This window comes from Cupressus sempervirens, chromosome 3 (genome assembly GCF_028749045.1).
Source record: "Cupressus sempervirens isolate cs-2001-9-10 chromosome 3, ASM2874904v1, whole genome shotgun sequence".
NCBI lineage: Eukaryota > Viridiplantae > Streptophyta > Pinopsida > Cupressales > Cupressaceae > Cupressus > Cupressus sempervirens.
The window spans coordinates 354,414,682-354,430,003 of record NC_143120.1 but is presented as its reverse complement, the minus strand read 5'-3'; the positions used below and the strand labels follow the sequence as shown (position 1 = coordinate 354,430,003).

The window sequence follows — 15,322 nt, the reverse complement described above, 5'->3', positions numbered from 1 at the left end:
AACATTGACTATTAAATTACATCTGTGAAGAAGAAGTTATGTTCCCGACGTGTGTCTATCTAAATGGTGCGATGGTATCAAATTGTCAGTTATCAGAATAGATTATACATCAAATACCTCTTTCGATTACCGATTTTGTATTAAAAAAAGCACCGACTACCAATATATTAATCTGCTGATTCGAATCCATCTTCCTCTGTTTGCAACACAGCATAAAATTAGACTTTCCAAACTATGTAGGCTCTTCTAAGTTCCTCTTAAATGTATTTAAGGTAAAAATAAATTGTCTCACATAAGTTTTTCAGCATACATTACTTTCAGATCCAAATTAACAATAAAATTATTCGAATGTGGACTTTGGTTGTGCTTCACAGTATACAAAGTTACACTTTCGTGATGCCGTTTAAAAATACAACTCACCCACTGCTTAATCTACTCCAGATATACGAGTTAATCAGTCATTATTTGTTGTATCCGCGGGCACGGGTATGTAAACTCTCTTCTCAACGTGAACATAGTAAACAGGATTTGGGCACTGATGGTTGTGAATCCCTTCGTAAGTTATAACAAGTATTTCATCCTCCAAAGCCTTCCGCTCCACCCGTTTCTTCACACTGCACTTCTTGTCTGAGCATTTGTAATAACACCTGAAAATTCCATATTACTAGTCATTAGTATTATTTAACTATCAGCCACGCCAAACTAAAATGTTTTAACTTAATTTATTGACCGTTAAAATACAATGAGAGAATGACATACCTGGGCATTCTGCAGTTTTCCATCGATTTCTCTCCATACTTTCGCCATTTATATCCGTCCTCCAAAACCTCTTCGCTTTCCACTTCAATTATAATTTTCTGTGCCTGGCTTGGTTTCTCGTTAACATTCTTCTTGCTGCAAACAACAATAGAATAAATTTCTAAGAAATACAACAAAGCAATTTATAATAATATGAATCCTAAAGGGGCCTTATATAGTTCTTACCGTTTTCTCTGGAACTCCAAAACCCCATCTTCATCACCACTTCTTATTCTCTTAAAAGCAAGAGAACTATGTGACGACTCTCTGGGCTCACACTGCTCAAAATTCTGACAGACTACTTCATCTCCTACACATTTCTCCGTGGGGAACGAAGAGATCTCAATATTATCAAGAGAAGAACGAGATTGCGAAGAATAGGATGTTTGACAAGGATATAAAAATAATGGCTGAGTGAAATCTAAAAATGAAAACTGCGCATTGTTATCTGGGAAACAGAAAGCTTCTCCATCTAAATTGTCTAAGAGTTTTAATTCTGCAGAAGAAATTTCTCCATCGTGTAACAGGAAATCGTCAGAAAATCCAATGGCTGCCATTGCACTCCAAATAATACTCAATCAAAATATATAACTGAATTTGCCAGATTATGTGTGATGGATCCAATGAAATTGAGATGAAGCGGCCCGAAGCATTTTATGGGGTAATATAACGATTGTATAGTTGAGTCGGAGATCCTGAAAGGCTATAAAATTAAAATTAAAACACGTGTGATGATCTTCAATAATTGAAGTCAATTGGACGAGCGATTCTTTTTCGCAGTTCACACCATGATAGCGGACGAAATTTCATATGTCACACTGTAAAGATTTTAGGTCAGCCCAAATAGCACATTTACATTGACTCCAGTCTTTTTTATACAATTTTTCCTACTTCTATGAAACTGCATATTTTATAACGGTGAAATTCTTATGGTTATATTTGGATTTGTTTTAGGCTCCGTTTGGTTGGGGAAGATAAATTTGTGTCATAACCAGGGTATCTTATAATCAGATTTTTGAAAACCTGGTTTTGTGGTTTGGAAAGCCAATGGTCTGTTTGGTTGACACGGAAGATGAATATACCGTGGACTCCACAATATTATTAAAAAAACTGTCATAAAATTCAAAACCTGGTTTTAATTTCGAATTCCACCTTTTTGTTGGAAGAAACTTCTTCCAATTTTTGACCAAAATTGGAAGATGAAATTGAAAACCAGGTTATAATTTTAACCAACCAAACACCAAAGTTTTTTTGCAAAACCTGGCTTTACCCTGATAACCCGGTTTTGGCCCTCATCTTCTGGCAACCAAACAATTAATGAAGTATACTATTTGGTCATTGATAAATAATATATATGAATATATATTTATATTTATATTTTTCATGTTCCGTATTAATTTTATTATTATATATTATAAATTTAACTTATCTATCTATTTATCATATTAAACTATTTATCAATTTTGATATAATTATCTAAAGGGTTTGTACCTCTCCTCATTGATTTAATTGAAACAATCAGTCACTTAGATTTAATATAGTTTTGGACATTTTCTATCCTTCTTAAAATAAACAATAGATTAACCAAGTGTTCTCTCATTTTTATACTATTGAATGATCATTTAATAGTGCATTTAAATTATGAACTTCCAATGAAGTAAATAATCTACTTATATTATTATAGTAGGGGTTCACTAGATTTGAAACATACATGTTTCTAAAAGGTTGATCTAGAAGAATTTGTATCTTCATAACAATATTTATCAAAATATTAAAAAAATCATTGTATGTGTAGTCCTAGATGAATTTGAGAATCAAAGACAAGCTCATGCTCACAAGACTGTCCTTCAACAAGACACAAATCTAATAAATAAATAGAGTAGAAAAATATAATTGTTTACAATAACAAATTTAAACAAAAAAAGCCTAACTCATCACCTTAAATTTATCTTCAAACAATACATAAATTTAAGGTAGAAATCAATAAATTCATTCATCAAAGAAACTGTATTTTCCAAGTATATTCAAACTTATTAAAGAAAGTGTATGGAATCTTCATATAACTATATAATATCGTGTTAAATATTTAAGTTTTCTTACATAAATGTTTAAATTATCAATTATCAATTATCAATTATCAATGATGATTAATCAATCTATATATATATATATATATATATATATATACTATGCAGGAAAAATCGTTATGATTTTAAAATACCTATTTTTCTAAATAATATAATTTTGAACCAACAAATATTAATCTAATGAATTATTACGAGTTGATCACCATCATAGTGAGTAGGGCCATATACTGGCATTGTAATAGGAAATACTAAATTGTATGTACGGGCCACTTCGTCTCGACAATATATAGGGAAGGGCCTTGAGTTGCTTTTCCATGTGTTCTTTGTTTCCGGGCATTGAATAACAACAATAATTATACTTAGTTTATTGAAACGAGTTATTATTTGCCAATCAAGTTGGCTCTTCCGAAATAAATATATATTTACACTGATAAAGACAAGGTTGAAAAGATTAAATAAAAGGAAAATAATAATTTAAGCTACGTTAAGGTTGGGAATCTCCTCCTCTCTTAGGAATTCATCGAAAAATGCAATTTACACACGTGCGTTCTTTGAATAGAAACAACCTCGTGCTCATTGCTTGTCATGATTGGTTTGGTGTAGTCTTCTAAACAAAATTAGTTGATTATATGTATGTCTGAAGCTCAAATTTATGAGTAGGTTTGTCTGAAAGGACACTATAGTCTGAATTTCATTTGGGTCTCATCTTGTGTGATGTCAAAGTCTTGTATTCAGCAAGACTTGATTCTTGGTAGGTTCATTTGGAACCATTCAAATTCACGAGCAGACCAAGGGTCCATTGACTAGTTGATTATATCAATATCACCTTTTCTTGCATTTCTTAAAGATTACAATATAAGGACTATTCTCGAACTCTTTAACTGTAAATACCATTATGACATATCATATCTATAACTATAAACTTATGAATATTTGATAATTGATAAACAATATTGTGAAGATTTTTCAAAAAGTACAAGTGATAATTAATTAGTTTAATTAATGCAATTAATATATCTATTATTCTAGATAATAAAATTGTTATTAAATTTAAATCAAGAAAATTCTTATAAGCTATGGAGAGTTAATATAAGATATGAAGATCATCATCAATTTATTGTAAATATTGAAATCAAAATTGTTGATGATTAGTAGTAGTATTTTTATGTGTATATTATCTTGTAATTAAAATAAGGTATGTAAACTATCTTCAATCAATTCTCTGCTTATGATTCATTTTTATGTTAATGGATTTGTGTGGATTAAGTTCCAAGAGGGTTTGGGCCCTTCCCAAAAACTTATAGATTGTAGATCTAATCATACTACGTACACTCTTATGCTTTGCAATTCATTAATTTTGTTAATATTTTATTTGCTACCAAGATTTTTGGTATTTTGAAATATCTATAGAGGGTCATTCGATCACTATGAGATGAGATCTTTAAGGCAAACTTGTATAAACTATTTGAATATATGTTTATGTCTATGGTTAACAACAACAATATTCAATGATGCAAATGCTTCTAAGATGATTGTTTAGATCTAGGTTTATTTTAAAAGATCGAATATGAGTATTCATAGCTCATATTCATTACATGTGAATGGTCATTTCATAATTTTTAATGATAAAAAGAATTTAATTGGATTTACTTAAATATGTATGTACATACAAGTTTTAATCACATTAGTTCAAGTTCAAGCAAATGTGTCAAATCAAGATGATAAATGCAAGATGAAAGTTATCATATGAAATGCATACGATTCATCCATTTAACTCATATATCTAGTTTCAAGAATGAGATAAACACTAAGGCATAAATCCTATATGTTGAACACTTAAAGTTACAAGCCTAGCCATAAATGAAAATCCTTATAAACCTTGAACAATATATCATAAAATCCAAATTTCAACCCTAAATGTTGAACACCTAAAATTGTAATCTCAGCCTTTATGAAAACCTTTATAAACCTTGAACTATAAATTATAGACCCAAATTTTGAACCCTAAACCTTGATCAATGAATATCAAACAACAACAAATATAATACTTTATATTAAATATAAAATAATAGATGTGTTAGGTCTAACATAACCCTATCTTAAATGAGAGAATGATGTAGAGGTGAACGAAAAACTCTATTCAAACTTCCAACGTCATTACTCAAACATTAAAAACTAAAACAAAGAATCTATTTGTAATCAATAGAAGATTGTTAAATAAAATGTAATCAATTTATCATCAATATAAATTTACACAAACATGTCTTCACATAGCCCTCTTGTTGGTCCTAATCAAGGGTCGGGGTGGGTGAATCAGTAGGAGCTTTCTTATTGGCTACTCATGCTCCTAGCTAAATATTTTTTGCAGAAAGCGTTCTTAACAATAATAAAGTTATATATTCTACACTATTAAAGCATGGAAACTTACACACAAAAGCATACATTAGTGACAAAGAGATTTTATACATGGAAACCCTTAATGAGATAATGAAAACCATGGTTGGAGCATTATACCTACTAGCCCTTATAATGCATGTACATGGTTTCCTTGTTAAAGGATACAACTGTTCCTTCAAGGAACATAAATTTTTAGTAATGTTCATAGTTCCTATTAGGATTTTTAAAAATTCCTTTGAATGCTACTTTGTTAGAGGATTCACAAATCTCTTTCTAAGAGACACCTTGTAAGAAGATTTATAGAAGCTTGCTATTGGCTTTCCCTACTAAGAGCTTTCAAATAGATGCAATGGTAAGAAATAAATCTAACTAAATGATCTAAGAATAGCATTTCCTTTCCAATTAGATCTATGTTATGTTTCCTTGATGATTCACTAATCTTCTTCATTTCTCTTGTTTGTCTCGTGAACTTCTTTGGCTCACTTATGGCTTGTTGTTCTTAAAAACCTATCTATTGTGATATTGCTATCAGGATTTAACTGTGTGATTTTGAGTCAAACTCATTGACCCATGTTTCATGAGCAGTGATTCAACATGAATCCATCTCTCATGAGAATAATTGAAACACTTAGCACACATTAGATCTAGGTGATGTTCATAAGGGTGAAGCACCGAGACTTCTAGGGAGGTCACCCATCCTTGTACTACTCTAGCCTAAGTGAGCTTAACCACAAAGTTTCCTCCATGGTTAAACCCAAACCTTGCAACCCCATTTGCAAAACCTACACCAAGTGTACTAGGATGAGTGACCTCTCGGGAAGTCTCGTTGCTTCACCCCTATGAGCATCACCTAGATCCAACGAGTGCTAAGTGTTCCATTTATTCTCATGAGAGATGGAATAATGTTGAATCACTTCTCATGAAACAAGGGTCAATGAGTTTGACTCAAAAATCACACAGTTAAATCCTAATAGCAATATCACAATTTGACTTGCTGTGGAAATTACCTCATACTTATCAACCTATCTATTGTTTGCATCCCTTCTTTACAATTGTGATCTCATTCACTAGGTTGCACACTCAATATGAGCAATAAATTTAAACCCCCCACCCCTTATCCCATTTTTATAATTTCACAAAATGAATTCCAAGTATCCCTATATACTCTATAATGTGCACATATTGTTTCCTAAAACAAAATCCCTCTTAATTCAATGTATTTCAAAATTGAGTCTCATATTTTAGCTATTCACAAAAAACTCATGATGTCTAGTAGGAGGGGTCCAAACTAGTAGATCTACCAGTCCCTCTATGAACCTAGATATATCCTATGGCCTTATGGCCTTATACCACTTTGACCTATATGCATGTTACATCGCTTTTGATTTTCCTTATGTCCTATCACATCATTGGTGACGATTTATGTTGATCCTTAATTCACTACATTCTTAACCTATTGTATATCTTGAATTTGACTTTGTCTCCATACATATGTTGACCAATATACTCCTCTATTAGTGGTTTCACTAGCTTGCACCATCTGCATGTAACACTGACTATTGGCAATCAATGGCAATGCATTGGTGTGCTATGTTTTAGCATTACCATTCTACAAGATTCATGCCAGTGAGACTTGTAAGTTGAATAATCTTCCCCTTTGGAATTGATGGCAAAATCTATAAATTTCATTTGACCTTCTTGACTAAATTTTGGCTTATGGCCTCTTTGTCTGTAATTGTCTAACTATACTATTAGAAAGTTCTACTCCCTTTTAATGTGGTATCCTCTTCCTATTTTTATTTTGCTTCATCTTCCCCTATGGGCATGTCTCTTTGGTCATTCTCCCCCATTCTCATCTCTTCACCTTATTACTTCTTGTCGTCATACCATTCTTCTCAGAATCTTCAATCTTCTCCCCCTTTCCTTAATCTTTTAGCTTCTCTCATCTCTAATATTCTCCATGTTATCATCTTCTATCTTCTAGCCCTTTTTATCATCAATGAAAAAGGGTTAATGTTTGTCAAATACATCCATTAATTGACTCTATGTATTAGAAAGATGAGTTTGACATGATGTGTTTAGAGTAGTGAATCAATGTTCTCACTTTTGATATTGACCTCGAGTGTTCTTCAATTCATTTCATTGTGCTACTTGATTTTTTGGAAATGACCACTTCTATATCATTGATGTGTCCTTGGATGATACCTATCTAGGGTGATAGTATGCTTTACAATTCTAGAATTTTTAGAATTTTTTTTATTTTTCATCTTTGACCCTAAATGAATTAAATTTAGGATAGCACTAGTCTTAGATATTAAATCCATTGTTGAATTAGTTTTTGCATTGAATGATGGTTGTATGAGTTGAAGATCATGTTGAACTTGGATTAGACATCTTTTGCAATACTAGTGTTATGGCCTTAAGTTCCTCTCTCATTTCATCTTTTACCTCTTGTAGTATTACTTTTTTGAGCTCGACTATACTTACGAGCTTCTCAAGTCTCTTATTTTCTACCTTCCTTTCTTCTAATTTCTCAACATCTCCTAGTTTCTTTTGTGTCATCAACTAAGACTGTAAGTTAACTAATTTTATCTGCATTAGGATCATATGTGGCATATTAGTTTTGCAATTATGTCTCTTACTATAATAAATGCTCTAGCTCTTTTTGGTCTCTGATTATGTTAAGCTTTTTGCACCTCTTTGAAGTCTTTGAGTATTCCTTAAGCTCTTCTAGATCCATTTCCCATGCTTTCGGTTACCCTTATAACATGTTTGTGTCAAGATTTGTCTTCTCTTCTTCTATTTCTACATCTCTTCAAAGAGTTCTCCTTCCTCTCTAGAACTAAATGATGATGATGATGATGATTTTTGACCTTTTCATCTTCTCTTCCTACTAGTCTCACCTCGTTTAGTCCTCATCATACTTCTTGTGCTCTCATCCTTTTATGTTCAAGAATTTTTCTCTCTAAAATCTTAGATCTTGAAGGTATTACTTCTCTCATCAGTGTAGTGATCTCTTCATGTTCTACTTCATCTACTATAGAATCAAACTTTTCTTTTGTAAGTGACTCTTGTTGCACGTTTTCCTTCTTGGGAGTTTTTTGTTAGGATTAACCATGAACATAAATGTCAGTTACATTCAAATATAACCAATATATTTTAAAAAAATCACAGAGAAGTGAATACAAGACACCAAGAGTTAATATAGTTCACCCATTCCCTGGGCTATGTCCACCAAAAAGAGAGTCCAATATTATTATTATCTAGTGATTAAAGCCTGATTACAATATGTACAATATTTTCTTGATCAGTCATCATAAACTAACATTCTATCCTTTGAGGTTACATTTTCCTATTTCTATGCCTGAGTCATTTTGGGTGTAATCTCCTTTTCCTTTCCTTAACTCTTTTGGGATATGATTTATCTACTTATGTAGCTACTCTAATGGTTTCTTCAATCTCATGTTGAGCCATAGTGACCAATGAATCAACTTTTTCTTTACCTTCTTTTCTCCTCAGGGAGTCCATTTCTAGTGAACTATCTTATGCAACCAATGAAGCATTGGTTTCTTATTCAAAATCCACTGTCTGAACTTTTGGCATACTTTGTTGCCTTTCTAGTTCATGGGACTTCTCCTTATATGTTTCTTCTTGTTTTAAGATGTTTTTCACCTTGTGTGGTTCATTTTCTCTCCCAAGACTAGATTGTACTTCAACATGGTCTACATCACCTATGCCTTCTCTCACTAGTTGTTCATCCTTCTTACTTTCTTTTTCCTCAATGTGTGTATTTGTATCAATTTCTTTTGATCCTAATTATTCCTTGATGCTCCCTTGTTGATTCTTCAAAATGTACTTGTCCATCTCCTAACCTCCCTCTTGCTAGTGCTTAACTATACTTTCTTGAGCTTATTTTATGTAACCAGTTAGTTTATTGATCATATGCTCATGCATAGTGAACTCGTTTAGATGTATACATCAATCGATGTTCTTTTATTCATTTCATCCAACTTATATCTCATTTCTAATGGAGTACCATATAGAATCTTTCCAAATCTATGTACACATGTTCTCCCTTTACCATATTATACTTTTTGTATTCCCTTATGTACTAAGGTTTTTATGCCCGATGGTTTCTTATCGATTGTTTTTGTGCTTGTTAGAACTTCCTTTATGAATTTATTTTTATTCTCTTTGGTTAAATTAGATAATCTATTTATCAATTTAGAATAATCAATTTTCTTCATTATTACATATATAATATCATCGATTGACAGTGGGGTTGATTTCCTCACACCAAGTTCCTTTGGTATCTTTTCTACCTTAATGTCAATCTCAATTTTCAATCAACCTTTCTCATAGTTCTAGTGATGATTATTTTTCCTCCATCTATGCTTGACACTAGGTTGGGGATTCTCTACCAAGTGTTTCCCCCATCTCTTCATCACCCATTTCTTTGATTTGTGTACCTTTTGATGAATTTTTTTCTTGACTATGATGTTCCCTCTTTTGCATACTCTCCTCTACCTTCTTATTTTTCTTCTTCACTTACCATATAAAAAACACTTGTGTTAATTAGTGAGTTCTTGGTTGCATAACTTGTATGTTACATTTGTCTATATTTATAATGAAACATATATCATTCTTGTACTTCTCCACTAGACTAGCCACAATATTTTCCTATTGTTTCATTTCTTTCTAAAAGGTCTTGAAATACTCCCACATAATGGTGTTACCCTTTCCTTCAAGTTTCTTATACATTGCCTTGTAATTGGTTGGACTTTTTACTATTTCAAGGGTTGGAACCCTGAGGATTCTCCTCTGAAATGGAGTAATGTACATACTAATATTGAAATAAACTTAAATATTTGGTTTCTAGGATTTTTCTTGACCATACCTAAACTATCCATGATTTTTCCATGGAACCATTCTCTTAGGTCAAGTGTAGCCTTTTTTTGTATGATCTTTTGAGCTCTGTGTCACTCTTTTAGGGATGTGGTTATCTTTGCTTGTGTTTTACATCATGTAATCTATTACCATCACCATGAATCTCATATCTCACTCCCATAAGCATTGTATCTAGTCACTTTTTGTATTACTGACTTTGTAATTTTATATGTCTTATCTAGCCACATATATTGATCATGAACCCCACACAAAAAAATCTCATCTATTCTTCATAAAAGAAATTTAGTATATCTATCCCTTGGCTTAGGATAGACTTCTCTAATTTTATATGTTCATCCTTTAAAGATCATTTCAAGAATATTGTTTCAAATAATTCATGAATTGTCTTATTGTCCAGTTCTTATATCTCAACATCCAAATATGCACTCACATCTTCTGTATGTATAATATCAATAGGTAGAGCAGAAAATTATCCTTCTTGTTTTATATATTCTCCTTTAAACAATATCCCTCATACTCTAGATGATATATATTTCTTTAGTCAATCAGCATCACTTTGTTAACCTCTTTAGCTAGTGGATTCTTTCTTTCAACTAGTTATGCTTTAATCAATTCTTTGTGGTTTCTTGTTAGGGGATCTTCTTCTTGCACTCTACTATTTTCTCAATTATAGTACTCAAAGATTCATAAGACTTTTTTAATTATGAAACCATAAGGGGCCAAAGAGTGGTGATCCATGAAAATGAAACTATTTTTTTAAATTTTCAAAAGGGCTATAAAATTTGTGTTGACTTTTACCCACCAAACCTAATACCAAATCATAATAAAAGTTTCAAGCCATATTAGGTACCTATAATTTTGGTAACCAAATGAATTTTTATAAGCTATATCATAGGATATAGGGTACTAGATATATATCAAAAGTACCCATAAATTAACTTAGGTATATCTATTATACTTGTAGAACTATAGCATACAGTATAAAATATAGTATGTATTTAATATACTATATAGATTTATTATATAGTAAATATTTAATATATTAATTGTATAGTAATTATTATTTAGTCATATTATATATTAATATTTAATCACATTTTATTAAGGTTAAATAAGTTTTTCAAGGGACCCAAAACCTCTTACAAATAGATTTTATCAGGGACATAGAATCCCATCAAACATAAAACTCTTCCACAAATATGACAATGAAAAGTCTAGCTACTTATTAGAAACCAACAATCTACATCAAAGAAAATATTGACAAAGGAAGACCACTTTACCCAAGGGAAACTAACAAATATTAATGGTCACATACAGACACTCTATTAAGTATAGATCAATGGGCTTTTGTGATCCCCCAAACCAACTAAGAAAACATGGTTTCTTGAGTCATCAAACTAACACAATCAATTCCCTCAAGATATTTGTTAGGAAAAGATATGGACTCCCCCAAAGAGTTTGGAAGACTGAAAAACTATAACCTCCCATAATCGAAAACACCCAACCACTAGGAAGGACCCTTGAAAATTATTAGCATCCTTGTGATCAGAAATCAAGAAGGGGAAAACAAAGCTATCTAACATGGGACTTCAAAAACTAGGTTAGTAGCACCAATCCCATCTTTAACCTTGACATTGGGGGAACTAGGTATCCAACCCAACCACTCCATAGAAATGAGTATAACCAAAAGACCAATGGAGATAAAGTTGATAATTGACTTTCTACCCTCATATAACACATAAGGATTATAGTTATAGGTCAAGAGAAGATCCACCAAAAATCATGGGCTTAAACCAAAAAAAATGGATGATATCCTCCCCTCCACCAAACAAGAGATAACCACATCAATTGGAATAGTGGAAAGGGATTCTAAAGACAAATCTATTCCCAAAAGGATCTAACTAGTCACCAAAAATCCTAGATAAAAAAAAGCCAATAGATCCCGTTCCAAAACCTCTATATGCCACCACCAAGCCACCAATATTGGTTGTAACTCCACCAATAAAGGAATATCAACCTAAATAAAATGAAGCCACAAAGGAATAGGGAATAACATAGTCAAAGAAAGCCATTTGACTAAATAGCGAGAACCCATCTTAATAGGGCTCATCACTATCACAAGTGGGATGTCTCCCAAAATAATCCATCTAGGAAAAAGATAATTCCTAAGAAAGGATGTTGAGAAGATCAAGGTGATAACAAGAATTGCCTAATCCAAAAGAACCAGTACTAAAGCCTTAAAAGGGAAAAAAAAAAAAAAAAAAAAAAAACCTCATCAAGAGGAGAAATCAATGCTAGGTATTTTCTAACCAAACAAAATAGAGGAACCAAAAACCCCACTACAAGCAACACCAAATGATAGGGATTGAGATGAAAAAAAAAGATCTCAAATCCCCTTTGCTCCCATGTAGGAACACCTGATGGTTGTTGAAAGAGGGAGCAGTGAGCTCTAACCTGACATAGAACATATAGGAAGAAGGAACCCTCTACTTGTCTTAACATCATCACCATCATTGTTGTTGGCATCATCTTTCCCATCACCACCATTAGCACCATCTTTTCCATCAAATCTTGCAATATTATTTGAAACCCTAATGTTGGCTATCGTGCTAATATTAATAGTTATAATAGTATAGCTATTTAATACTAATACTAATTATTATTCTTTTATATTATATATAAATATTATATAGCAATATTCAATACTAATAATTAAAAATGATGTGTTCTTAGTGGTCCTATGACCTCTTGGAACACATCATGTCATCAAATGGGTCAAAGGGGGTCATAGGATACTCTACGACCCCTTTTGATCCATTTGATGACATGATATATGTCCTCGAGGGTCTTAGGACCTCTAAACACACTTCATGTCAACAAAAATTTAGAAAGGGATCATAGGGTACCCTATGATGCCTTTTTATCCATTTATGCATACCATGTATGCCCTTAAGGGCCCTAAGACCTTTAGGAATACATCATGTTATTGAATGACTCAAAAAGGGTCATAAGGTTCCCTATAACCCCTTTTGGTCAATTCAATGAGATGATCTATGTCCTAAGGGGTCTTAGGACTCCTAGGTTACCATCATGTCATTAAATGGGTGAAAAGGGATCATAGGATACCCTATGACCCCTTTTGACCCATTTGATGACATGATATATCTTCTCAAGGTTCTTAGGACCCCTAAGAGCACTTCATGTGATCAAATGGGTAGAAAGAGGTCAAATAGGGTACCCTATGATGTCTTTTGTCCCATTTAAACATACTATGTATACCGTGAGGTGCCCTAGGACCTTTAGGAATACATCATATCATTCAATGGGTCAAAAGGGGTTATAAGGATCCCTATAACCCCTTTTGGCTAGTTCATAGAAAAATCTTAGGTGGATCTAAATCAGGAAGTGTTTTGAATGAACAAAGCAGAGGCAAAATTAATGAGAGTGGAAATAATACTAGAAATTATGGGAAATCAAGAGGAAAATCAAAGGGAAAGAAGTCTCAATCCAGAGGACCAATAGATTTCTTATACTATGGGAAAGTAATGCATAAGAAGAAAGAGTTTTGGACTGAAAAGAACAATGAAGGAGACAAACAAGAAGGAAACAAGCATGAAAATATTATACAAAATAAATCCAAAGAGGATGATTTGCTTCTTTATTTAGAAAATGTTAACGATTGATGGGCTTTAGAATCAAGAGCTTCATTTCATGCTACTTCCCATAGAGGTTATTTTCTTGATTATGTCCAAGGGTATCTTGGGCTAGTTTATCTAGGAACTAATGAACCCTATCAGATCACTGGAAAGGGGAAAATGAAGATCAAGGTGTAGATTGAGAATGATTGGCTACTACAAGAGGTAAAGCATGTTTCAAGGCTGAGTAGGAATTTAATTTCAGCATAACAACTAGGTGATGATGGTTGAATAGTTGCTTTTAATGATAAAAATTGGAATCTTTCAAAAAGTTCCTTTGTAGTAGAAAAAGGTGAGAGTAGGTATTTTATATCTTTGTACAGGTCATATTTTTCCTTCTACTTTAATTATTTCAGAGAAAAATGAATGTTTAGGGATAATTGTTGCAGTTGATCATAAAGAACTTAATATAAATGGTGGAGATTTTGAAACATCATTATGGCACAATAGACTTGGGCACATGAGTGAAAAATGAATGAAATTACTTCATTCAAAGAAAATTTTAAGAGGTCTGAAATGTGTCACTATGAATCTTTGTTAAAGTTGTGTGTATGGAAAACAAAAGAGAGTGAGTTTTGGGAAGAGGGTATGTAAAGGATCATGGTCAACAAAGCTATGACCTTAAGTGATAGTCAAAAACTAGCAAATCAAGGTTATGTCAACTTGACACATAATTTTAAGGTAGTTATGGACTATATATCAAAATTTTATAACAAAAGAATCTATAGGAAATTGAATTTAATTTCTAAACTACTATGCCTTATCTAGAGAAAAAAATATTTGATTGTCAAAATTTTATATTTTAATGTAGTACAACAAAGATTTTAGGGTGAAAATAAAAGTGGTGTGGTGTGTATGTCTAACCATCTTAACCAAAATGAAATGATAATAACTTTTAATATAATTATAGTTTTAAAAAGTAGACTTATGCCCAGATGTGACGCATCTTTTTGGGTATTTTTATTCCAAATAAATAATTAAATATGAATTTTCTACTATAATTTTTTCAGAATTAAAAAAATCTCATATTTGACCACCTTCACTAATTGAAAACTTTACAAAATTATTTTTTAGTTTTTTTTCTTATACTAGGTGAAGCATAGAATGTGACACAACTTTTAGATTTCAAAAATGTTATAACATTTGAAAGTTATAGCTATTTTTCAATCACTATGTCAATCAACGCTTTACAGACATCTTCATTAGAAATTAACTAATAAATACCTATCAAACTCATAATTTGACAACAATTATATTGGTGGAATCTTGAGAGTGTTCTCAAAAAGTCCTTTTCATTTAATAGAATTTGGATTAAAAAAAATTGTCAGATTGCTAGTCATAGTCTGAATGTTTGGAAAACATGGCTCAAACACATTTGTAGAGTTGACCAAACAAGTTTGGTAAATATCGAGCCTAATAAGGTACCGAGTACAAAAT

General features: G+C 32.0%; 1 protein-coding gene across 1 annotated transcript; it reads right to left on the bottom strand.

Annotated features, from left to right (window-relative positions):
* Positions 1–454: 454 nt before the first annotated feature.
* Positions 455–1,355, bottom strand: LOC149566445 (WRKY transcription factor 71-like). The gene is made up of 3 exons (XM_089816477.1): positions 985–1,355; positions 760–894; positions 455–647 (listed from the first exon to the last, which is right to left on the bottom strand). Exons 1-3 carry the CDS (start codon positions 1,353–1,355, stop codon positions 455–457), a joined length of 699 nt encoding a protein of 232 aa, XP_089672603.1.
* Positions 1,356–15,322: the final 13,967 nt, after the last annotated feature.